The sequence below is a fragment of the Malaclemys terrapin genome, chromosome 3 (assembly GCF_027887155.1).
Source record: "Malaclemys terrapin pileata isolate rMalTer1 chromosome 3, rMalTer1.hap1, whole genome shotgun sequence".
Lineage (NCBI taxonomy): Eukaryota > Metazoa > Chordata > Testudines > Emydidae > Malaclemys > Malaclemys terrapin.
The window spans coordinates 96,569,395-96,595,417 of NC_071507.1; the positions used below are offsets into that span (position 1 = coordinate 96,569,395).

General features: G+C 40.3%; 1 protein-coding gene across 5 annotated transcripts in view; it reads right to left on the reverse strand.

Moving 5' to 3' along the window:
- PLEKHG1 (pleckstrin homology and RhoGEF domain containing G1) overlaps positions 1-26,023 on the reverse strand; it is a 220,167-nt gene that overhangs the window by 46,356 nt on the left and 147,788 nt on the right. For all 5 annotated transcript variants that reach the window (XM_054023199.1, XM_054023197.1, XM_054023200.1 and 2 more), the window contains one exon: positions 4,117-4,217. In XM_054023199.1, coding sequence (XP_053879174.1) covers positions 4,117-4,217 — 101 coding nt within the window. The remainder of the gene's footprint in view (positions 1-4,116; positions 4,218-26,023) is intronic.

The following is a 26,023-nucleotide window of genomic DNA, read 5'->3' on the forward strand; positions in this document are numbered from 1 at the left end:
CCGGCCGCCGGGGAGAGCGGAGCCCCGGCCAGGGCTCGCCGCCCTCCCCCACGGCGCTCTGGCCGCCGGGGAGAGCGGAGCCCCGGCCAGGGCTCGCCGCCCTCCCCCACGGCGCTCTGGCCGCCGGGGAGAGCGGAGCCCCGGCCGGGGCTCCGGCCGCCCTCCCCTGCCACGCTGGGGGGGTGGGGAGGGAGCGCGGCATGGCCAGAGGCTTTTTTGCCTGGGGCGACAAAAAAGCCAGAGCCGGCCCTGCTTTCATCTATAACACGGTAAGATTTTTTTGGCTCCTGAGGACAGCGTTATATCGGGGTAGAGGTGTACTAAAATGCAGTGATCGAGAGGGAGAGAGAAACAGAATTCACAGATAGGTTTTCAATACAATATTTTCCTTTTAGCTGGTCAGCTTTTTCACCATAACCCCTTGAGGGTTCATTGATTAATTGGACTGAGTATTGGTTTCAAGGCAAAATACTGAGAGTGGTTTAGCTTAGGGGAAGATTTTCAAAGACACAAAGTGTAGTTAGACACCCAACTCCTATTGGAAAGTCAGTGGGATTAAACACCCATTTGTGTCTTTGAAATTACTTTGCATGCTGCATATCTTTTGATTGTACATTAAGTCAGGCATGCTTTCGTTATGTTCATCATCTTCTCATCAACACACTGCTTTCAACAACGAAAGAAAGAAGCAGCTGAGGACAAGGCTTTTTTCCCCTTCCTGACCTGAGATGGAGCGGAACAGGGAGGGGAATGAGGAGTGTATGTGCGGGAGCATTTTTAGTCTCCAGCCCAGTGCAGAAAGTGCAGGCAAGTAATTAGTACTTTAATAGTGATTTTTCATTTTTCAAGTGTTTTGACAGGTTTATGCTGAAAACTTCAGGCTACCAGTAAAAAGAAAAAATCAAGGGAGAAATACAACACCAACATAACCACAATGTAGCCCAATAAAGTTCCTGCGGCCAAAATTACTTAGCAGACACATACTTCTCTTATGTTTTTTCTATTTTAAGATAGTTATTTTTTCCCCTAAGTGTGGCACCTAGAGTTATTTCTAAAAAATGCTTCTCTTGATAACAAACCAAATGATGTCAGCATGAAGATTACAGAGCAGGAATCATCTAACATGAGATATTTATAGACAGTGCTCCTGCCCCAGTATCTGTGTAATTGAATAGGAGGGTAATGGCAGGTCCAGGCCAGCAGAGTGGTAGATACAGGATAATGCAGGATTCAGGTCAGCAGCTTTCCCTTAATTCCAGCACAGATTCGGCACATGCTGGCCCCCTTCCACCATGCTTAGGAAAGGTTATCTGCAGTACTCAGGAACACTTCAATGGAGAACTTCATTTCAAGTTGTAGGTACAGTACCTGATTGGGGTGGGGAGTTGGTCTGATTATCTTTTACACTGAAAAGCATTTGTAAGGACTCCTCTGGGAAGGTGGGCCAGAGAAGCAAGGCAGCAGAAGCTGGTTAGGAGAGGGTTTTTCTTCTCTATGTATGGAGTGAAACAACATAAGCCACATCGGAGAAAGAGAGTGGGGGTCTTCCTCCAAGATATGAAGCAAGACAGAAGGAACATATTCAGGTGCTCTCCCCTGAGAAATGGCAAGGGGAGCTTTCAAAGTAGAGGAGGCCATGACGCAAGCTCTGGAACTAGCAGTCTAAAACTTAACAGTGGTTCATCTACAAGTAGCAACTTGAACTAGATCACAGTCTACCAGGTCTAAGTAAAGGCTACAAAATCCCAGTATTACAAACCCTTATGAAATCACCATAGATAAATCCTACCATGTGTGTACAATAACCACCTTTTAAAATTAAGTGACCGATCTTTATTTCTCTGAATACCCATAGGCATCAAAACCCACATTCCAGATGAATGGCCAAAGACAAGTTTGGAAAAACAAACTCACTTTGAAGCTATAAAACCACACACACGCACATATTTGAAACTGCTAACTCATAACTGCCAAATGCAACTTTTTTCAAATATAAAAATAAATAAAATAAGCAAGCAGATTCTAGAGTGCATTTAAGACCCGGATGCTACATGCCAAGTTTCAGACAGGAGTAAATTTTTAATAGAGAAGTAAATCCCTGAATCTGTACTGGGATCTATAATGAAAATGGTCAACCTTCAAAACTACAATTTCCACATGGAACTTTAAATTGGGGGCCTTGGAAGTCATTAAAGATAAAATTCTTCCAAAGTTCTAGTAAAACTAAGTGTAAAGCACATGATGGTTCTCTAAAGTTGTAGCACAACTATATCTCCTCAAAAGTGATTTGACAAGGTTTTTTTTAACTTCTTAAGCTCTTTGTTTGCAATACTGCTATTCCCCTGCAACAGTTGACATACTGCTAAATAGCACATATACTAAACATTATTTACAGTTTTGCCAGAAAAACTGCATCTACACTAGGGGCTATTGCCAGTACAGTTCTGTTGGTCACAAATCACATCTCATCCCATCCCTGACTTATGTAGCTATGCCAGCAGAAGTTTGTAATGTAAACCTTGCCCCACACAGAATAGGTGGTGATGACTGACTTCCTCACTAGCTTGAGAATTCAAGCACTTTACCCAGTTTCAGGCTGAGACTGGGATATGGACGGAGGCAAGCTGTCTGGAGGTCACACCAAATAAGTCAAATGTGATGTTGGTAGATTGCAGAAAGGAACCTGAACATAGTGTGAGGATTATATGGGTCTCTTAAATTGACCGTATTTGTCTGCTGTTTCTTACTCAAATTGGGAAGTTGGAGTTCTTGCTGTTGGAGGATTAGGTGACAGCAATGGTCAAGATTATTTTTCCCTATGTCTATCCAAGAAGTTATAGTCTCAATACCATGATTTTATGACTCCATCATCTTATGTTTAGGCTACTTCCATAAAGTTACACTTTAAATCCATTCAGAAGCTGAAGATGGTGCAAGATGCAGCAGCCCACTTAATGTGCAGGGTACCATCCTGTGAGCACATTGCACCAGTTTTCCATGATCTGCATTAGCTGCTTTGGGTTTCTGGGAGGAGTTCTAGGCATTGGTTTTGTCCAATAAAGCCCTAATGGACCTTCCTGAAAATCCACCTCTCTTTCCATCTGATACTGCTCCAGTTATAATCAGCAGAAGCATTTTAGTCTGGCAATCCATAGGGACGCGGTCTATTGACAAGGATGTTCTCTGTGATGAACCCTCAACTTCAGAATTCACTCCCCCATTTTGGTTTGAGAGAGTCTGAATCTGATGACCCGCAGGGCATGAGAAAAAACAACTATTTTGGGGTTTCTGGATAAATAAGCAATGGGCAAGGGAGTTGAGGGAGTGGAGGACACCAATATGATCAATAAAGTTTGCTTGTTTGTTTGTTTTTGTTTGGGGGGGGGGGTGATTGTTTTTGGCGGTTGACCTTGAGTATGTAGGCGAAATTATGCTGCTAGATTCAATAGTGTTTTCAAATGTTCATGAATAATACCTGGAGCATGGGATAGATATTTTTTAAACTTTTTACTATATAAACCAAAATTAGCTTGAGGTGGGGGACTTTGCAGATAGTCCTAAGCAATAAAGGAAGAACTAATTCTTAAACATTGATATTTTAAAATATAATTTATTTTTACGCATTGTTTTGCAATTTGAAATAAACTTTAGTACTTTGCAAAATGCTATCTTTATAGCGCCAAATTTTGTTCCTTTGTGGGAAGAAGCTGCATATGGGACAGGAAATTCAGAAGCAAGTTTCAGTTTGCAGCATTTCCTTCCAAATGTTCAGTCAGAACTGGCAGGGTTGTGGTTCTGTGCCTGCAGATGTTGCAAGACCTGCACAATCTGACAACGCCTGTCGAGACTAGAGAAGATTTCCTCCCCTCCAAAGGGGGGAACGGAAAATACACCAAAAAATGAAGGGAAATAATTACTTATACAATCAGCAGCTAAAATGATCAGGATGGGCATAGATGACCTAACAAGAAACAAATCTTGTTGAGTATCAAAGAAATATCAATTTCTTATTTTATATTCATTGGCTGTACAAATCCAGGGAAAAGTATTTGTTTGGTTCCCCCCCCCCCAATACAGACTCCTCCCTTGTTTTCACTTTGTCAAATATTAACTTACCTGTTGAAATGGTAGATATCTTGTATGTTTCCAAACAGGGCTGATTGTTCTTCTGTCCCCAGTGAGAGCTTGGATTGGTCAGTGATACAATCAAGGTAGTCCTGTGAAATAAATGAGAAGGAGGCTTTAAACACTCTGGTTCTTTTCTAGATCAGTAAATAGAGCCATCTTTAATTGTGCAAGAGATGAGTCCCTTCCTATCAGTTTCACATTATTATTACAGTAATCCCCTCAGTAGCTCTTCCATGAACAGTCATTCTATTATGAAAGATAACAATACTTATCTGTTCACTCAAACCAAGAAAATTACTAAAGACTGAATGCTACATTAGACAGTGTATATTTTTTATAGCGACAGACATATACATTTCACCCATGACAGTTGAATTGTCTCCGTTAATTACTCAATAAAGTCACTGATGTTCTTCCACATTCATTTTCTTTTTAAATCAGTGGTTTTTAGGATTTTTTAAAGTGAGTTATATTGGTAAGACACCTGGATTTAATAGTGATTCCATGATTAGAGGCTTGAAAAATGAAACCGTTTCAAAGCTATAAAGAGGATTTGTTTATAATCCTAAAAGGAAGAAAATGCACTCACCACCAGTTTGTACAGGATAGAACTCCTATATTTTTATCCATAAGCACACAACTGATTCATGTGGACTGCTAAACTGAATGTTACATTGACATATACTCTAGCAAAGATTTATTTTCATGTCTAGAAATATGGTTTATTTAGTGGCATATAAAATAGATAACTTAAAACAGTCAGGACAGTATTATTCTTGCAGGGTAATAGCTGCCAAACTCTTCCTCTGGTTCTGATAAGGGCTCTAGTCCCCAATGTGTCACCTTTCATTATTGTGCAGCTATAGTATTAAGGCTCCTCAGATAAGGGCAACCAAATCCACAGAGTTGTTTAACAGAGCATAAGTCATAAAGCAAGGAACCCAGCATGTCACTACAACATTTATAAAGAAACGCTGCAGGAGGAAGGAAAACAATAAAGGAAAAATGAAAACAGCTGAAAATATGAAATGAAAATAAATAAAGGTCCCCTTACCCTGGGGCTAGACAATGTGGTGTGGCACCCTACCAAAAGCAACACAACATTCCACAGCACTAAAAGGAAGGAACCCTGTGAGATGTCTGCTAGACCATGGAAATCTTTACAGTATAATGACATTCCAAAGCCAAAGCGGGGGGGGGGGGGGGGGGGGGGGGGGGAGGACAACACACATACAGGACCAGATTCATCCTCAGTGTAAATCCAGTCAAGACAAATGATTTACATCAGATATGAATTTGACCTTTGGCATTTAGATGCACTCACAAGGAGGGTTTTGAAATACAGAACCTGAGTCTCCATTCACTGATCCCTGTTTCCCACTAGTGGAACTGCACTGGCTTCAGCACAATCACAGGTGTAAGAAAAATCAGGTTCAATCATTCCTGCTCCTTTTTGTTATACCATTCAGTCATCTGCATTCCCTCCTTCACTTACCTCACACATTCTAACCCCAACATTCTTCCTAATTAAATGGATCATTCACCAGTACTATCTAAAAACAGCATCTGATTTCTAATTGGGACAGTTGAAAAATGATACTACTCAAAGACAGCTTCATATGTGGCAGGCAGCAAGTAAGCAGTATAGCCTTTATTCTTCAAAAAGCCATGGGTCACCTCTGCAAGACACAGCCCTACCCCACCACCACATCTAGCAGCCTGTGACCTCGTAGTCCAAGTCTGTTCTTGAAGTATGTTTGCATAATAAGTCCTCGGAACAAAGTCCCTGAGGCTTTCTAAACCCTATAACTGACCTTTTGTTTTTACTCAGGAGCTGCCTAAGAGTAGGCAATTTAAGAAGTTTGGTGGGGCAGCTTAGATTGCTGCATACAGCACTGTAGGTCAAAGAGGCAGAAGAAAATGCAAAATAGAGCTGGGATGGACTCTTCCAGATGTAGTTTTAACTTGTGGTTCTTTTCAACAAAATGTAAAGAATGAATGAATGTAATAAATTAACCTTCCCTGCACTACCAGTAAACCCAACCATGTAAAAATGAATAATATGGAAATCTCAGGCATAATTCCCATCCTTTAAAAATGTTTAATGTTATTTTTAGCACCGCAGATTGCAACAGAATCCTGGTGTTACATGACAGAACATGTTTAAGAAAACACACACACACGTTTTTACTGAATAAAGGAAAAGTTTCTTCTGCACATTAGTGCTATCTTACCTGGTAGTCCATTTTCCCCAAAGAGGAATATTCCACAAATACTTTTACTTTTTAAATTTTCTTGTAGCCAGTGTATAGATAATGACCTCAGTTTTGTGATTTTTTCCCACATCTCATCTAGTTATACTCCACATACATCTCACGTACCCACACTCTCTTGTGTCCATCACCAATTCTTAGTAAGGAATAAAAAAAACAGGGCTTTGCAAAAAAGAAAAAAAGAAACCACTCCACATGAGTTGGTTGGTGATTTGGCTGCTGTCCATTGTTTGACTAGCATATGTTTTGATACAGTGAAACTACAGATTCAGAAACTGCTTTTCTCTTTTGAGAAATTTTCCTTATAGCTACATTTCATCCTCTCCCTTCCCCCAAATTACTTTAAAGAGAAGTTAGGTACTACTTGTTCTATTTTTGCTTTTTGCAGATTAATGTGAACACAGTGCCCCCGTTAAAGATGATGACAGAGTTAATGAAGGTATACTCCTCACTTTCAGGGAACTACTGAGACCCTTGGGACTGCTTTCATAATCCTAATGTCTTTTGCTGGTACTGCACTCACAGGCACAAGTTCTGCAACTATGAAAGTGATGTTCAACAAAGCAGAAGAGGAAAGGGGAGAGAAATCCTGTCCAAAAAGTGTCTCCCTCAGATCATCCAGATTTTTTTTAAAATTTATTTTTCCCAATTAAAAAAAAATACACTTATTTTCTTTTTTCCATTTGGCTGAAAGAAACTTAAGAGAAGGAAGGAAAGAAATTCTCAAACTTTTTTTTTTTTTTTAAGCCAGACACGCATATGTTATAAGTCAGAACAGGACATCTGGGGAAAGCTTGTTGGCTTTATTAACAGCAACATTTATATTTCAGTAGTACCCAGAGGCCAGCCAAGTCAGTGCTGTACAAACATATAGCAGTAGGTAGTCCCTGCCCGAAAGAGCTGTCAGTCTAAACAGGACAAGTTATAACAGGTGGATGAAGCAAATAGGCAGGCCAGGGTGCGGGTGGGGGATAAGGGTAAAAGGGCAACAAAAATAGGATGTATGTAATTCTTGGCCAATCAGGAGCAGTTGTCACAACTCACCACCTGCCTAGCCCTTTTTCTGGCAGCTTTCTTTATGCCTAATGGAAGAGATGAATTTTGAGCAATCTTCACAAAGTGGCTTTGACAAAGGCCAGGCACAAAGTACAGAACAGCACTTGCATTAGTAGATGGAGTGCACCTTAAGCAAATATTATCCCCCTAGTTTATATCAGCTTTATAATATCATACGTGTTATCTTTAAGGCTTTATGAACTCATTCAGAAAATAGATGTGGTATTAGGATGCAAACCTTCAGTGGGTCAATGATGCAAGCAGATCAAAGCTTTACAGACATGATTTCTTCCCTAATTTTAATGACCTCTTTAGAATATGATACTTTAACCCCAAGTCAGTTACTGAAATCTACTGCAGCATACTGCGTATCAACAGCTGTAATCATCTGAAGTCATAATGAAAGGTTTGAAGCTCTCTGATAACAGGCCAGGCTGCCGACATAATGATACGGTGCAGAAACCAACAAAATTTATTGGGACTGAGCACAAGGCTTAATAATTGTATTTGTTTCTTGTCAGCACTCATGCCCCCCTTCCCCCCCCCCCCCCGCCTGCACTGAGCGATTTGTTTGTAACCTTTGCCTTTATTGCGGTTTTATTGCCTCCCAGAAGGTACAGCAAAACATATACTTCACTTTATGAAAAAAAGAAGCCTCCTCGAATTGATTTATGGAGCAAGGATTGCTTTAATGACATCACACAATTTTCTAGTCCTATTTCTTCAAACCTTCCCACAACTAGAAGAGTCATGCCAGATTCCCTCTAAGGATTGCTCTGCGTTCTTTGCTGGGTTTGACATTTTCTCCATTCATCTTTCATCACCCTTCAAATCTATTGAGAAGAAAATCTCCTAAAAGCTCTTATCTCACACTTCCGTCTCCTCCTCCATAATCATGTGAGAATGACCTGCAGGGCTATGAAAAGGAGATGGAAACTAACTTCAGGTTATCCAGTAAATGATCTGCAATTAGGAAATGGAATAAACTGTCAATTTGTAAGAAAAAAACTTTGTGCAGATTCACTTGTTGAGTAAACCAAGTTTTTGAAGTCCAAACCTCAGGGAACTAAGCACCAATTAACTGGTGGCACTTTTACAACAACTAATCACCTATGCATTTCTTGCACATGGAACTATTCCGTTTAAAAAGTTAGCCTTAGAATAGACTGCTCAGATTGCAGACTTAAAATATGGGAATACCTATTGCATAGAGTAGTGGTTTTCGACCAGTGGTCTGTGGACATGTTGGAGTCTGCAGACTATGTCTAAGATTTCCAAAAGGGGTCCGCACCACCATTTGAAATTTTTTAGTGTTCCGCAAATGAAAAACAGTTGAAAACCACTAGCATAGAGGGTAGGAACTAGATTACCAAAACACACTGCATAGAAAAGATATGGTTTCATGCCTTTGTTTTGTAAGATATATTCAATTTTTATTCAGCTCTGCAAGAAATTTCATGAAAGTTAGAGACGCTCCCAGTTATTCATTTACAGGATGGGACTGAACATCTTTAAAGAAGAAGATACAAAAGACACAGGTCAATGGGTAAAACTGTTTCAAACAAACTAACAATGTAGACATTCTTCTTTGTAAAAAGGCAAGCACATAAAACATACATGACAAGTGTTGATCAAAGTCAATATTAAAATGATTCTTACCCACAAAATAAAACCAGATATCAAATTCACAGTCATCCTCTTCAGACAAAGGCCTGAGGTGGGGAAAAAGCAGATTGAGCATACATTTTGCCTTCAATGTCTTCGTGTCTCATTCAACAATTGAGGGCCCTTCACTGCAAACACTCTCCTCCAGCCCCCAACATGCTCATATCTACGGATTTAGCAAGAATGCCTCAGCTGACTTCAAGTGTTGTAGCAACAAGTAGGAAGATAGGTGGTAGTGAGCAGCCAAGACTTAAACCATATATGTCAATATCTTTAATTGCAGCTAAAAGCAAGTGGAAAGCCAGTGCAGCCTTTGGAGAATTGTCATTACATGCTTCCTGTGACTAATACTGCCAAGCAAGTGGGCAACTGCCATCTGCACCAGCTGCTTATTTTGTGTATATATTTTATCTACAGATTTATCTGGCACCCAATGCCACAGCTTCTGGATACCATACAAAGATTAAAAACAATATTGACAAATATGTTGGTCACATCTAGCAGGCAGAATAAGACAGCTGAATGCTGGATTCATATGAGAGCAGCTCTTTACAATTAATATAAAGTACAGTGAAAATGCAGTTGTAAGTAATTCAAAGGTTTGCTCCTTGTTACTATATCCTATTTGCTTGATTAGAGGGATCAGTCTAAGGATTAATTTTATAAATTGTTTAAATCAATCCACTCCTTTAAAAAAACAAAACTATTTAGTTAGGACTTCTCATAAACAAAGGGAATTCCCTCTGTAATATACTCACTTACACTGGCAGAAGACAGGTCACTATTTTAAAACAGCTCTCGCTTACTCTGTAGTTGCTAATGAATACACCTGCTACATAAGAACAGTCATACTAAGTCAGATCAATGGTCCATCTAGTCCAGGATCCTGTCTTCCAAAAGTGGCCAGTGCATGTGCTTCAGAGGGAACAAACAGTACAGGTAATCCTCAAATGATCCATCCCCTGTCGCCCATACCCAGCATTTGACAAATAGAGGCTGGGATACTTCAGAGCATGGTTTTGCATCCCTGCCCATCCTGACTTATAGCCATTGATGGACTTATTCTCCATGAACTTATCTAGTTCTTTTTTGAACCCTATTATAGTCTTGGCCTTCACAACATCCTCTGGCAAATAGTTCCACAGGTTCACTGTGTGTTGTGTAAAGAAATACTTCCTTTTGTTTGTTTTAAACTCACTGCCTATTAATTTCATTTGGTGACCCATAGTTCTTGTGTCACGAGGAGGAGTAAATAAAACTTCCTTATTTACTTGCTCCACACTAGTTATGATTTTATAGACCTCTATCACATCCTCCCTTAGATGTCTGTTTTCCAAGCTGAAAAGTCCCAGTCTTATTAGTCTCTCCTCATATGGAAGCTGTTCCATATCCCTAATAATTTTTGTTGCCCTTATTTGTACCTTTTCCAATTCCAATATATCTTTTTAGATATATCCAGATCTGCATGCAGTATTCAAGATGTGGGAGTACCATGGCAATATGATATTTTCTGTCTTATTATGTATCCCTTTCCTAAGGATTCCCAACATTGATAGCTTTTTTGACTACTGCTGCACATTGAGTGGATGTTTTCAGAGAACTACCCACAATGATTCCAAGATTTCTTTCTTGAGTGGTAACAGCTAATTTAAAACTCATCATTCTGTATGTATAGTTGGGATTATGTTTTCCAATGTGCATTACTTTGCATTTATCAACACTGAATTTCATCTGCCATTTTGTTGCCCCATCACCCAGTTTTGAGAGATCCCTTTGTAACTCTTTACAGTCTGCTTTGGACTTAACTATCTTGAATAGTTTTGCATCATCTGCACATTTTGCTATGTCACTATTCACCCGTTTTTCCAGATCATTTATGAATATGTTGAATAGGACTGGGCCCAGTATAGAACCCTGGGGGACACCACTATTGACCTCTCTCCATTCTGAAAACTGACCATTTATTCCAACCCTTTGTTTCCTATCTTTTAACCATCTTTACTGATTCATAAGAGGACCTTCCCTCTTATCCCATGACAAATTACAGTAACTCTTCACTTAACGTTGTAGTTATGTTCCTGAAAAATGCTACTTTAAGTGAAACAATGTTAAGTGAATCCAATTTCCTCATAAGAATTAATGTCAAGGGGGGGGGGAGGAGACGGGGATTAGGTTCCAGGGAAATTTTTTTTGCCAGACAAATATATATATATATATACATATATATATACACACACACACAGTATGAGTTTTAAACAAACCATTTAATACTGTACACAGCAATGATGATTGTGAAGCTTGGTTGAAACGGTAGTGAAGTCAGAGGGTGGAAGAGGGTGGGATATTTCCCAGGAAATGCCTTACTGCTAAATGATGAACTGGCTAAGCCCTCAAGGGTTAACACATTGTTGTTAATGTAGCCTCACACTCTACAAGGCAGCATGAATGGAGGAAGGGGAGACAGCATGGCAGAGACAGACAGACACACACCGTGTGAGAGAAAGCGAGACATGCATTGCCCCTTTAAGTACACTGACCCCACTCTAAGTACACTGCCTTTTTAAGTAGATCAGCAAGTTGAGACAGCAGCTGCTGCCAGCAAGCTCTCTCCATCCTGAGCCCTGTCATGCTCCCCCCCTACTCTGTGGAGATGGGGGGGCAGGAGCAGGGCAGAGGGGAACACCTTGACATTAGCACCCTTCTACCCCCTTTCTTCCCGCCCCGAACAGCAAGCAGGAGGCTCCCGGGAGCAGCTCCAAGGCAGAGGGCAGGAACAATACATGGCAGTGGGGGGAGGGACAGCTGAATTGCCTGGCAATTGATAGCCTGCTGGGCGGCTACACAGTGAACTTTGGGGAGCGGGGAGCTGATAGGGGGGCTGCCGGGCCACCCTGGTTCCAAGCCCCCACCAGCTAGCTCCAATGGGCTGCTCTTTCTGCAAGCAGTGGACAAAGCAGGCGGCTGCCAACCGACGTTATAAGGGAGCATTGCGCAACTTTAAACAAGCATGTTCCCTAATTGATCAGCAAAGAAACAAAGTTAACCGGGATGACTTTAAGTAAGGAGTTACTGTATTTTGCTTAAGAGCCTTTGGTGAGGGACCTTGTCAAAAGCTTTCTGAAAATCTAAGTACACTATATCCACTAGATCACCCTTGTCCACATGCTTGTTGAACCCCCTCAAAGAATTCTAGCAGATCAGTAAGGCATGATTTCCCTTTACAAAAACCATGTTAACTTTTCCCCAACAAATCATGTTCATCTATGTGTCTGATAATTCTGTTCTTTACTATAGTTTCAACCAGTTTGCCTGGTACTGAAATCAGGCTTATTGACCTGTAATTGCTGAGATTTTTTTAAAATTGGCGTCACATTAGCTATCCTCCAGTCATTCAGTAGAGAAGCCGATTTAAATGATAGGTTACAGACTACAGTTAGTAGTTCTGCAATTTTACATTTGTGTTCCTTCAAAAGTCTTGGGTGAATATCATCTGGTCCTGGTGACTTATTAGTGTTTAATTTATAAATTTGTTCCAAAACCTCCTGTACTGACACCTCAATCTGGGACAGTTCCTCAGATTTGTCACCTAAAAAGAATGGCTCAGGTTTGGGAAACTCCTGCACATCCTCGGCTGTGAAGACCGCTGCAAAGAATTCATTCAGTTTCTCCGCCATAGCCTTATCTTTCTTGAGTGCTCCTTTAATATCTTGATTATCCAGTGGACCCACTGGTTGTTTAGCAGGCTTTCTGCTTCTGATGTACTTAATATAAAATTTTTGCTGTTACTTTTTGAGTCCTTTGCTAACTGTCCTTCAAATTCCTTTTTGGTCTTCCTAATTATATTTTTACACTTCACTTGCCAGAGTTTATGCTCCTTTCTATTTTCCTCAATAAGGTTTAAACTTCCACTTTTTAAAGGATGCCCTTTTGCCTCTCACTGCTTCTTATACTTTGTTGTTTAGCCACAGTGGCACTTTTCTGGTTTTCTTACTATGTTTTTTATTTGGGATATCCATTTAAATTGCTGGAAAATTTCCTAAGATCATACTTAGCAGATTATTCTTATTGCTTCCACCCTTTAATATTCACCCCTTCCCCAGCGCAAGCATTCACTACTGACAGCAAAACTACAAATACCATTACAGCCTCACCTTGACTGAGATGATCATTCCTATCACTCCTCCAGTGGTGCATATGCTGGCTCAAGTTATTTTAAAGCTTTCTGCCACTGCAATTTTAAATCTTCACCAGACATGCTGACCTGCCCTCACAGGGAAGGCTGCAATCCATAAATGTCAAGATAATTAGCTACCTTAACCAGCCACATCTAAAACTCATCTGTGTTAGCTGCAGCAACTGTACTTCAATATATTATTTGAATTGGCTCTTTCAGTAACATTCAATTTTTTAAATGCTCTGCAGAGAAAGGACATCTTTCATCCACATGAAAATGTTACTGTTAGACAGATGGTGAAGGGATACTATCTAATGGAAAATATTTCTAGCCCCACACAATATCTATGCTGTCCATGTGCATACAATACCCATGACTAAGGCGGCAAGTCAATTTGAAATTAGTCAGAAAGTGACTTGAAATGCTGGTTCATTGTATGTCTTTAAGTAGATTAAAAAAATTAATTCCAATGAATCACAAGATTAAAAAATTAATCGCGATTAATCAAAAAGAAAGTCGAAGCATGAAGGGGCATATGAATGCAATGCTGGCTACAACAATGCCATGCAAATGCCTGTTCTCACTTTCAAATGACATTGTAAATAAGAAGCAGGCAGCATTATCTCCCATAAATGTAAACAAACTCATTTGTCTGAGCAATTGGCTGAACAAAAAATAGGACTAAGTGGACATGTATGCTCTAAAGCAGGGGTGGGCAAACTTTTTGGCCCGAGGGCCACATCTGGGTATGTAAATTGTATGGCAGGCCACGAATGCTCATGAAATTGGGGTTAGGGTTGCGGGAGAGGTCTCCAGGTTCCGGGGATGAGGAGTTTGGGGTGCAGGACGGTGCTCCGGGCTGGGACTAATGGGTTCAGAGGGTGGAAGAGGGATCAGGGATGGGGCATGCTGTTGGGGCAAGAGGGGGGAAGGCGGGTTCTGCTGGGGATGAAGGCTCTGGGGTGGGGATGGGGATGAGGGACTTGGGGTACAAGAGGGGCTCTGGGCTGGGATTGAGGGGTTCAGAGGGCAGGAGGGGGATTGGAGCTGGGGTAGGGGATTGGGGTGCAGAGGACTCAGGGGTGCAGGCTCCAGGTGGCGCTTACCGCAAGCAGCTCCCAGAAGCAGCTCCTCTGCTCCAGCTCTGAGGTGTGGCCAGGCAGCTCTGCACGCTGCCCCACCCGCAAGTGCCATCCCTGCACATCACATTGGCTGGAAACCGCGGATGGGGCAGCGCGCAGAGCTGCGGGGACAGCGCCTGTGGATGGGGCAGTGTGCAGAGCTACCTGGCCATGCCTCTGCGTACTACATAGGAGCCAGAGGGGGATCATGCCAGCTGCTTCCTGGGATCCGCATGGTGCAGGGCAAGCACCCTACCCCACCTCCCGGCTGGAATGCCGGAGCAGGGCAAACCCCTGGCAGGAACTGAGGGCCAGATTAAATGGTCCGAATGTGGCCTGCAGGATGTAGTTTGCTCACCCCTGCTCTAAAGATTTACATTGTTTTGTTTTTGAGTGCAGTTATATACAAAAAATAATTCTACATTTGTAACCTGCACTTTCATGATAAAGAGATTGCACTACAGTACTTGTATGAGGTGAATTGAAAAATACTATTTCTTTTATCTTTTTTTACAGTGCAAATATTTGCTTTCAAAAATAATAATGTGAAGTGAGCACTGTACACTTTGTATTCTGTGCTGAAATTAAAATCAATATATTTGAAAAGATTAAAAAAATCCAAAAGTACTTATAATAAATTTAAATTGGTATTCTATTTTTTTATTTGAGTTAATTAGTTTTTAGTTTTCATTTTTATTTATAATTAGTTATAATTAATTAGTTTTTAGTTAATCCCGTGAGTTAACTGCGATTAATTGAAGCCCTACTTTTAAGACCAGCAATTCAATGGACAAGAACATCAAAGTTAATTTCATATATTCTTTATGGACCAATTTTTTCACATCAATAGTTATCCCAAAGGAGATATTTCATCCTAACCTTTTGTCTCAATAAAGAAGCAGTAAAAAGGACTAATGTAATGCAATTTTTTTCACATAGAATATATGAAATTAAGCTGGAAACTTTTGTTCTACTGAAGGGCTGGAGTCAAAACATACATTGTGTTAAACTTTAAATACATCTTTGTGTTATCTGAATCAAACAAGGCACAACTTATAGGCACACACAAAGCACACTTGCACAATGTCACATATGCAAGCTATTGAGTCTTCCAACTCAGTCTCTCATTGTAATAATGACTCCAAGCATTCAGAAAAGACGACCAGGCTAAAAACGGCATTACTACACCATCTCACCTATACACAACCTCTCCACATGCACAATTTACGGCTACTTGCTACGAAATTCAGTTCCCCAAATAAATACTTCTTAGGATAGCTTCTCTTTTATATTAGCATTTTATATTGCTAGTGATCCAGTTGCTGAACTATTGTGATTCCCAATTAATTTTTTTCCTTCAATTTTATAATAGCTTTACTTCAGAAAGCTCATCTCACCACCAACATTTTTTTAAAAAAATCAGAACCATCCATAAAATTTGTTGGCAGTTTTGTTTGCTACAATTTATTTTGATTAAGCAATTTAATCATCTCATATGTTTTTACTAATATTTCATGACCTACCCAAATGAACTGTGAAGTATATATATTCTGACAGTACATAGTAAAGTATCAAATGTTTACATTTTACCGATATGATATATTTCTTCTATTACATACAATGTATGTTTATTTAACACAAGATACTAATAAACCAAATGTCTGAAAATTCTTAGCACTTTTTGCCATCAAAAAAGAAAGATGGTATCTTTATTCACAAGATCGGGATGGGGGCGGGGAAGGAATTCAAAGCAAATGATTTTCAGTGATTTTCAGTGATACATGATTTCTCTACAATTAAACAGTGAGTCTGGAAGCATATTTTCTGGGCAATACTAAACAGACTCAGTACAAACCTGTCACTCATTTGCCAGATAATTAAATCCTTAGGTTGCTCATTTCACATAAAACCGCAAAAAAATATTTTAGGTGACCCCACCCTTTTCTGATGCATTTTTAAAGCAGTAACTCAAAAATCATGTCATTAAAGAATTATTTAAAATTCATACTGAAAGAATGGTTAAATGATTTTGAGGTGGCCCTGAAACATAATTTTACAAAAGGGAAAAAGTTATTGGTCTACAGAACATGCACTTTTCATAAGCCACTTAACTGAAGTGAAATCTTTTCCTCATCCTGTATCTATCCTTGTTCATACACTCATGTCTGGTTTATCCTGTTTTTCTTGAAGACTATGGACAACCAGAGGGCAATAGGCTTGAGAGTGCTCCAGAACCAGCATTAGAGCAGGAGCCCCAGCCAGAGGCCACAACATGAGAAAGGGCTGCTGAGAGAAGTCAATTTGGGCGCTGGGACAGGAAGTCCGAGAGCCAGGCAAAGTCACATCCTGTCCTTGGCAGGGGATTAGCAGTAGCTGCAGCAGGAGGCTAGAGGAGAGCAGCCTGTATGCACGTAGGATGGTGTAGAGAAGTTACAATTATGCCATGAACCTTCTACTCCTTGGGGGTCTGAGTTAGGAACTGATCTTCACTGGTACTATAACAAAGCAATTGTGCCCAGGATATCTGCACATTTTAGTTTCCGGTAGCCCTCATACAGGAATGACGTTACTGAAAACATGAGAGTGCGTATGGGAACCTTCTAGGGCTAGAGCCAATAGAGCCTCTGTGCTTGGGAACACCTGCAGCGCTTGCCTCTAAGCTCATGGTACACAGAGCACACTATCAGACAGCTAGAAGGACTGCGGTACCACCAGACTTTCAGCAATACCCTGTGGTGGGGTCGGCAACAATCTTCCAAATACCACATATCAATATTTTCTTTCACTTCGTTTGTAATCAGCAAGTTTTACCTGTGATTTAGGTGCAGAATACTGCAGTTCTCCGATTCCAAAGGATGTAGAAAATGATTCCATAAGTTCCTTTTTTCTTTACTTACTACTGCATCACGTGGGTTTGTGGCGAGAATAAATACCAGCTGACAGGCAATCTCACTTGGTCTATGGCTAATTTCCGCAGTTTGTGCTGGACTGATTAGCTTACATATTAAGCATAGATAATTCTTCATAGATAGCTGAACAATACAAGTGGGTATCATGATACAGTAAAAGGATCCTCTATTTACTTGCTGTATGTAGAAAGAGCAAAGATTGATGGTGAAGGCATTTGATGAGAATATGATAGGAAGAAAGGCTATAAATAGAGAAGGGTCTTTTTTTTTTTTTTAAAGTTCAGCATATCAGAGTAAAGAGGTCATGACAGATTTCCCCATACACTGTCCATAATTAGGGGCTTGCAGAACAAGCTGAATTTTTATCCTTACCTTTCACTTACAAAGAAACTGAGGGAGATATCCCCATAACTAACTGAATGAAAAATTCCTCCATAACCAAGGTGACTTCCTCACAACACTCATTTAAGAGAGAACTAATACTGTCCCCATTTTAGAGAGGGAAATGGGCAGATAAGGACCAAAAGTGCTGAGATCTGGAAACGGCCATTGACTTCATTGGCACTTATATAAGGCCATAGAGGAATTTAGTATCCTAGCCAAGATTAGCAGTCAGGAATTCCTTTCCCCCGGCCCTGTGCTTAGACCACTAAGATATGCCTTTCTTCACTTCTTAGATATATGGACAAAATACTGCCAGTCTTTGAAAGCTGACTTAAATGCAGTAAGTAGCTTGTAGTTACTTATTGTTTAGAAATCTTTCATGGTGTACAACGGCAACAGCATGGCTTAATCAGGAGACCTGGTTGTACGATACCAAGTTTTCAGAGTAAAGTCTGTCCAAGGAGTTCAAATTTGATCATTTTTGTGGTAAAACTTGTCCATATAGCTCTACGGAAAAAACAGTGAGGAACGAAGACTGGACTTTTCAAATATGTTTAAAATGTGCCAGAAATTAATCAGGATTAGCCCCCTCGCCTTTTATCCATGCCTTTTACTCAAAAATATCTGACTACCTTTGAACCTACACATTAAATATATCAATCACAGCAGCCCACTATACTCAAAGGTGGTGCTAATTTTGCCTTTAATGGTAACTGCACAACTAAAAAACTAGGATTTTCAAAAATAATAAAATCTCTTTTTAAAAGATTTTGAGAACATGCTAAAAAAAAAAAAAACCAAAGATAGACTTGTCATTGGTCACAAATTGAAGTTTGCACTGCCAAGAAAGATAGCTTTAAAGTTTGATGGCCAGACTAGTCAGCATAAAGAAGCTGTAGATCACTTCATACAGACAAGTGAATCTGTACTACAAACCTCTATACAGACATTTTTTCAAATGTCAAATAGGGTCACCAGATAGCAAATGTGAAAAAAAGGACTTTTTTTTTTTTTTTTTTTTTTTTTAAGGGGAAGGGGTATAGTTACGTATATAAAACAAAGCCCCCAATATTGGGACAATCCCGTTATTATCAGGACGTCTAGTCACCCTAATGTCAAATAGCCTAGTACTAAATGTGAAAAGATGCAGTAGTCTCCATTTAAAATTAACCCTTTCAGTGCCTTAAGAAAGTCCTTGTGATATTTAGAGATGCTCGTATGTGGCTCTATAGATGCAAGCTGTAGCGTCTACTGCAATGTTATCAGATCATCAACATTGTAAAGTTTTGCATTAGTAGGTGAAAAGTATCACAGGACTGACAGAATATCATGCAACAGAAACATTTACAAAACTCTGACAATATTGTCCACCCTAGCACAAAATTAAACACTGCAGTGCTGAACTGGTCATGCCATTTGTTAGTCAAACCTGTCCCAAGCCAGTTATGGGCCATCTTAGCAATGACAGGGCTAGCCAAATGGACCCTAGACAAAAATCTGTCTAATTCTTGGGACACCTAGTTCATCACTATGATTTTCTTTCTGCCTGTTCCAGGTTATTACATGGATCAGCGTTCATGTCGCAATCCTCGTCGGTACTGGCCCAAGCCGGGGAAGCTAATGATCTAGCCAGCAGACCAAACTCGGTGATTAATTCTGGTCACATGCCACCTGAGGCACGTTGCACATATGCTAAGAAGACTATCAAGTCATAGCTGCAGCCACAGACTGGCCTTTGGTATCTTTACTCATAGGAGAGTGGGTAGCAGGTAAATTTGGAGATTAGGAATGGAAATCTTGGGGAAAAACCCACACCTTTAAGCAGTTTACTCACATTCCACTGACGGGCTTTGTGAGGTCACCATCCATCAAACTTTCCAGGGACTCATAAGAGAAAAGTACACAAGACAAAAGAAGCCATTTGTTCAGTAATTATGACACTAAATGGAAACATTAAACAGTAAGGCACAGCAATTAGTGTGTCAAATATTCTCTGGTCACTGAACAGATATAATAATCTCCCCCAAAGTTCCTAAAGCTAAAGCTGGGTAGTATCAATAGAAACTATAATCATCACCCTATAGCCTAGGTATTTATTTATTTATTTAAAATTCTAACAGATGCATTTAGAAGTATAACAACTGACTTACGCATTGTGTTTATGCTATATTCTATTACACTTTTCTGCATACAAATAAAGCTATTGCACAGATACTTATTTTTACAAAGCATCTTTCATCTAAAAATCTCAAAGTTGTGAACACATCTTATAGATTAATCATCACAATGGGAATTGGTAGGTACTGATTACAACCTTTTTATAGACAGATAAAGCAAGGCACAGAGAAGTTAAGGTACTTGATGAAGTCACACAATGAAAAAGTGGCATATATACTCAGAGAACACAGTCATGATAGCTTCCTCATTATAAAAAACAAAAAAGTCTCAGAAGCTATGACCTGATTGGGAACTCACTTTGGTTTTCTTTTTAACTGGTTACATAACCAAAATTACCTTTTGGGTGATTTTTATTGGTTTGGGGTTTTTTTGTTTGTTTGGTTTGGTTTTGGGGTGGAGGAGGGAAGGAAAGGAAATTACAATCATTTTGCTCGGATCTGTCGTCATGTTCAAAAGCTATTACAAACCTTAAAATTATCGCTGAAAACTTCTAAGCACAAATCTACCAGTCAGTTCTTCTGTCTACCTACTGTTAACTTACCTTCCCCCAGCATTGCTGGGCTTCATAGAAATGTACATAACACCAAGAGCTACCCATGTGCTACCAGGGAGTAAATCAGAGCCAGAGGGCAGGGGTTAGCAGATGTATTGTCTATGGCTTTCTAAATGACAAAGAGGTTCTATGGGTCTCACTAAATGGTAACACAACCCCATGGTCCAACCTCACTTTAGTTACAGAGACAACATTTCACCCTCGGAATCTCTTGAGGATGACAAGAACTCCTAAATGGTGCATTCCACATATAACTACACTTTTCCCCCCTCCCCTCAAAAGAAAAGAATCAAAGCTTTCCAGAACAGAAGTAGATTAACTCTCACCCTTTTATCTACTTTGATTTGCATTTAGAACAGCATTTACTAAGCTGTAAACAGACAGCATGGTTGAGTGATTTATCCATTGCTCCAAATAAAGTGAGCACAATAGCAGTAAGTCTTTTCAGCAATTCGATAGTTCATTGGAGCAGCAGTAGCAGCTATCTTGGCCACTTATCCTCCACTGAAAGCTTTACAAAGATTAACAGTGGATTTGTAGAAGGCTTATTTATTACTGTAGCATAATTTACCATTTCATACTGATCAAAAAACAGTGGGTTTTTAAAGTCAGCTTTAAGTTGTTAGTTATTATTATTTATTTGTATTGTGGTACAGCATAGGGTCCAAGTCATGTTCTGGGTAGGCACCGGGCAAACACAAAGAGATGGTCCCTGCCCCAACAAGTTTACATTCTAAAATGAGAGACAACAGGTAGATACAACGAACAGTTAGGGAAAAGCCCAAGGGGATTATTATTTTTTACATCAGAGTTTTCCAGCTAATAGAGACATATCGAGCAAGAGATAGGAACAGCTTTTAGTGTGAGAAATGAGATAAGGCCATTATAATGTCTATTATAAATGAAAGTATGAGACAATCACATTTAGTCAAGACTATGTATTTCGTATGAGGTTAGCCTAGAACCAATCCTAATACGTGCCTTAATTTGCACATAGTATCTCCGTTTTAAGCTCTGCTCTGTTGGGTTAGAAAGATATCCTTTGTTTACAATACACTTTATTCATACTGTAATAAGCCCCTTTTCTGGGCAAAAATGACAGCAAGAAAGAACCTTTTGACCAGGGTGCAGGCTGTAGGAGTCATAAAAGTGTACATAGTTGGCATAAGGTTTTAATTTTCTAGGGTAACTTGGAGTATATAGAATCATAGAATATCAGAGTTGGAAGGGACCTCAGGAGGTCATCTAGTCCAAACCCCTGCTCAAAGCAGGACCAATCCCCAACTAAATCCCCAAATCCTTAAGTGGCCCCCGCAAGGATTGAACTCACAACCCTGGATTTAACAGGCCAATTGTCAAACCACTGGGCTATCCCCCTCCCCACTATAGGAAACTTTTTAATCTGAAACAATATAAGACAAACATATAGTAAAGAACAGTATATGCACACCACTCACTCACTCAGGCTTTAGGATATTTAATATGGCCTATGTCCAAAAAGCAAAAATACCATGTGCAAAACTGAAAGGGCCCATTAAAACAATAAGATTTTGCCTCAGGAGGCAAAGGTTTGAGTTATATTAGCCGATTCTTGCAGGAAGCACGAACAACTGTTTACACATGTAACAAGACCAGGTATATTTCTGAACTAGACATCTCACCCTCCAATAATCTTAAATATGGATTACAATAATATACTTTTAAAAACACCAAAAATAGAAAATAGAAAAACACTGATGATATAAACATTTAAAATATATTCATTTCTAGAAAGAAACAGCAAGCTCCTTACTGGTTATTTTACAGAAACCATTTCCCACAACAAGGAACACAAATTAGGTTAATATATCAGAATTCTGTTCTAATTTACATTGGTATAAATCCAAAGAAACTCCATTGACTTCAGGAAGTTACTCTGAATTTACATTGGGGTAACAGAGACAAATTTAACCTAAACTTTCACATATGAATACAATTAGTCAAAATTCTCCCTGCCTTTGCAGCCATTTATCCTCAGGGAAGTCAGTGAGACTGCACAGGTATGAATGAAAACAAAATCTGACAATTTTTCCTTCATGTCTCTGTGTGCCAGCAATGAGAAAGTTCACCAGAATAAAAGACCTGTATATCTAATACCATCCACAATTAGAAAAATCTCATCAGTATAATTATTTTTAATAGCCATGAACAAATTGTATTTGCTCATCCAAATCTTTTAAAGACCTACAGAGCTATTTCTGGTTAGTACGAAAGGAGAATGAGCTAATGGAAAACTAATCTGCTTATAACTGCTTTTTAAAGTCTTACCTTTACTTGGAATTTTATCTTACTAAAAGGGGAAAGTGGCACTAAGAAGCAAGATATCTCAGTAAGAATTTTATTATTCTACTTTAAATCTAAACTGAATGGCTTTTCTCTCAGTAGGGGGGGCAGGCAATGTAAAAGTCTTTAGCTGGCCTCCCGAAGGGGGGAAAGCCTGTTTCTAAAGTGTCACACTGTTCATGGAGAAAATTAAAGTGAACTGCCTGAACACCACACACCTATCACCTGCATTCTCTCTTTTGTGCAGGAGATTTAAAATAAATAAACGAACCCTGTCAGCAATCTTTCTGAGGCTCATATTCCCTTGCCAAACAGTAATGCCTATCCCTGAAGCTGTGGTATCGCCCTGCAGCTTTACAGGCATCATTATGTTAGTGCAGATCTAGTCTTTTGGGTTTAATGTGTTCAAGAAAATACAGATTGTTGAGATTGGATGTCAGCTTCACAATAGCAGCCCCTCCCATATCGGGTGATCTAAGAAGAACGTTATCGGTTATAATTATTACTATTTGCTGATTACAGCACTGTCACAAAGCGCAATGGATTTATGCCTGTCTTCAGGGGGCCTAGTAAAGACTTTTTGCATCTCAGCTATCTTTTCAACTATGTTCAAGTAACTTTCCACTGAGCAGCCTCTGGAATGTTCTTGTCTAGGAAGCATTGCTTAGAGAAGGGCATTTGCTATAAGACAACCTATTTCTTTTTTGATGGGTACCAGAGTTTGTATTCTTAAATGGAAAAAACTACCAGTTATTCCTGTTTTTAAACATAATTTCCGCATACAATTACATAAAGGAAACATCAGGCACCATACTTAGGAGTGAAAATGGTAGTTGGAGAGGGAAAGACAATTGGAACAGAAGAAGCCTATGTCTTTAAATTTGCATAAATGTGGCAACACATTCTATTAAGAGTAATGTAGTTTTCATACTCTAGATGTGCAGAGCTTCCATTTATTATGTAAATAATACATAATAGTAGCACTGGTATTGTTAAGGTTACCTGAAACTTCCCATTATGAAGTTTTCATAAAGTATACCTGTTTTCAATTGCTCATAAAATTTTGCCAAAGTTTAATAATTTGGGCTGAAATGTTAAATCCTAGGCATCTGCCTCAGGCTGAATTGTTCTGGAAGTTTTCAGCCAAAACAGTTTAGCCATATATGAGAAAAGTTCTAGTGAAAAATACATTGTTTTGCCCACATTAAATTCTGGCAAACTTTTCTTTCAAAAGCTCTAGTGCTCCCTTGCTTTGGAGCAGGGACTTGAAATTTGGCAGGTCCCTTTGCATTGGGGACATGCCTTTTCCCATCCCTGTGAAAATCTGCCCAAATCTGACCACAGGGCCGGCTCCAGGCACAAGCCCACCAAGCATGTGCTTGGGGCGGCGCCTGGAGGGGGGCGGCGCGGCGGGGCGCTCCGGCCCGAGAGCGGGGCCGTGACTGGGCTCGCCGCTCTCCCTGCGGCGCTCCTGCCGCCGGGGGCTCTCCACCCTCCCCTCGGCACTCTGGCCGCCGGGGAGAGCGGAGAGCCGCGGCGGGCTCTCCGCCCTGCTCCCGGCACTCTGGCCGCTGGGGAGAGTGGAGAGCCCCGGCCGGGCTCGCCGCCCTGCTCCCGGCGCTCTGGCCGCCGGGGGCTCTCCGCCCTGCTCCCGGCGCTCTGGCCGCCAGGGAAAGCGGAAAGCCCCGGCCGGGCTCCCCGCCCTGGCGCTCCGGCCGGTGGGGGATTGCTCGGCGCCCTTCCCTGCCGCTCTGGGGGGAAGGGGGGCGGCGGGTGGCTTTTTTGCCTAGGGCGGCAAAAAAGCCAGAGCCAGCCCTGTCTGACCAAGTTAAAAGCCTTTGAAAAATTGCAGTTGCATGTACTCAGTAGAAATGTCTTAGATTTTACTAGCGAAAGGGTGATTGAGTCAGGGAGTCTAGAAGGGTGAGACTAGGACTTGGTGGTACTTGGATTAGAATCCTGAGGAGTGGAGACCGGCGAGGTAAGAAATGTAGGACTGGAAGAGACCTCAATAGGTCATTTAGTCCAGTCCCCTGCACTGAGGCAGGACTAAGTATTATCTAGACAATCCCTGACAGGTGTTTGTCTAATCTGTTTCTAAAAACCTCAGTGATGGAGATTCCACACCTTCCCTAGGCAATTTGTTCCAGTGCTTATCTTACACTTAGGAAGTTTTTCCTAATGTCTAGCCTAAACTTTTCTTGCTGCAATTTAAAGGCCATTCCTTCTTGTCCTGTCTTCATTGGTTAAAGAGAACAATTTATCAGCCTTCTCTTTATAACAATCTTTTATGTACTTGAAGACTATCATCATGTCCCTCCTCAGTCTTCTCCAGATTAAACAAACCCAGTTTTTTCAATCCTCCGTCATAGGTCATGTTTTCTAAACCTTTAATCATTTTTGTTGCTCTCCTCTGGACTTTCTCCAGTTTGTCCACATCTTTCCCTTTAGTGTGGTGCCCAGAATTGAACACAATACTCCAGATGAGGACTTATCAATGCTGAGTAGAATGAAAGAATTACTTCTTGCGTCTTACAATTCCTGCTAATACATCCCAGAAATACATTTGCTTTTCTTGCAGCAATATTACATTGTTGACTGATATTTAATTTGTGATCCACAATAACCCAGATCCTTTTCTGCAGTACTTCTTCCTAGGCAGTCATTGCACATTTTGTATTTGTCCAATTGATTGTTCCTTCCTAAGTGTAATACTTTGCATTTGTCATTATTCAATTTCATCCTATTTATTTCAGGCCATTTCTCCGTTTTGTCAAGATCATTTTGAATTCTAATCCTGTCCTCCAAAGCGCTTGCAACCCCGCCCAGCGTGGTATCATCCACAAAATTTACAAGTATACGCCCTATGCCATTATCTAAATCATTTATGAAGACACTGAACAGACCCGGACCCAAAACAAATCCTTATGGGACCCCACTTGGTATACCCTGCCAGCTTTACTGTGAAACATTGATAACTACTTTCTGAGTACACTTCTGCAACCATTTGTGCACCCACCTCACAGTAGGTTCATGTAGGCTATATATTTTTCTAGTTTATTTATAAGAAGGTCATGTGATAGTATCAAAAGCCTTACTGAAGTCAAGATGCATCACATCTACCATTTCCTCCCTATCCACAAGGCTTGTTACTAGGGCTGTCAATTAATCACAGTTATCTCACGCAATTAACTCACAAAAATTTATCGTGATTGAAAAAGTTAATTTGTGAAATTATCACCATCTGTGAAACCCACTGA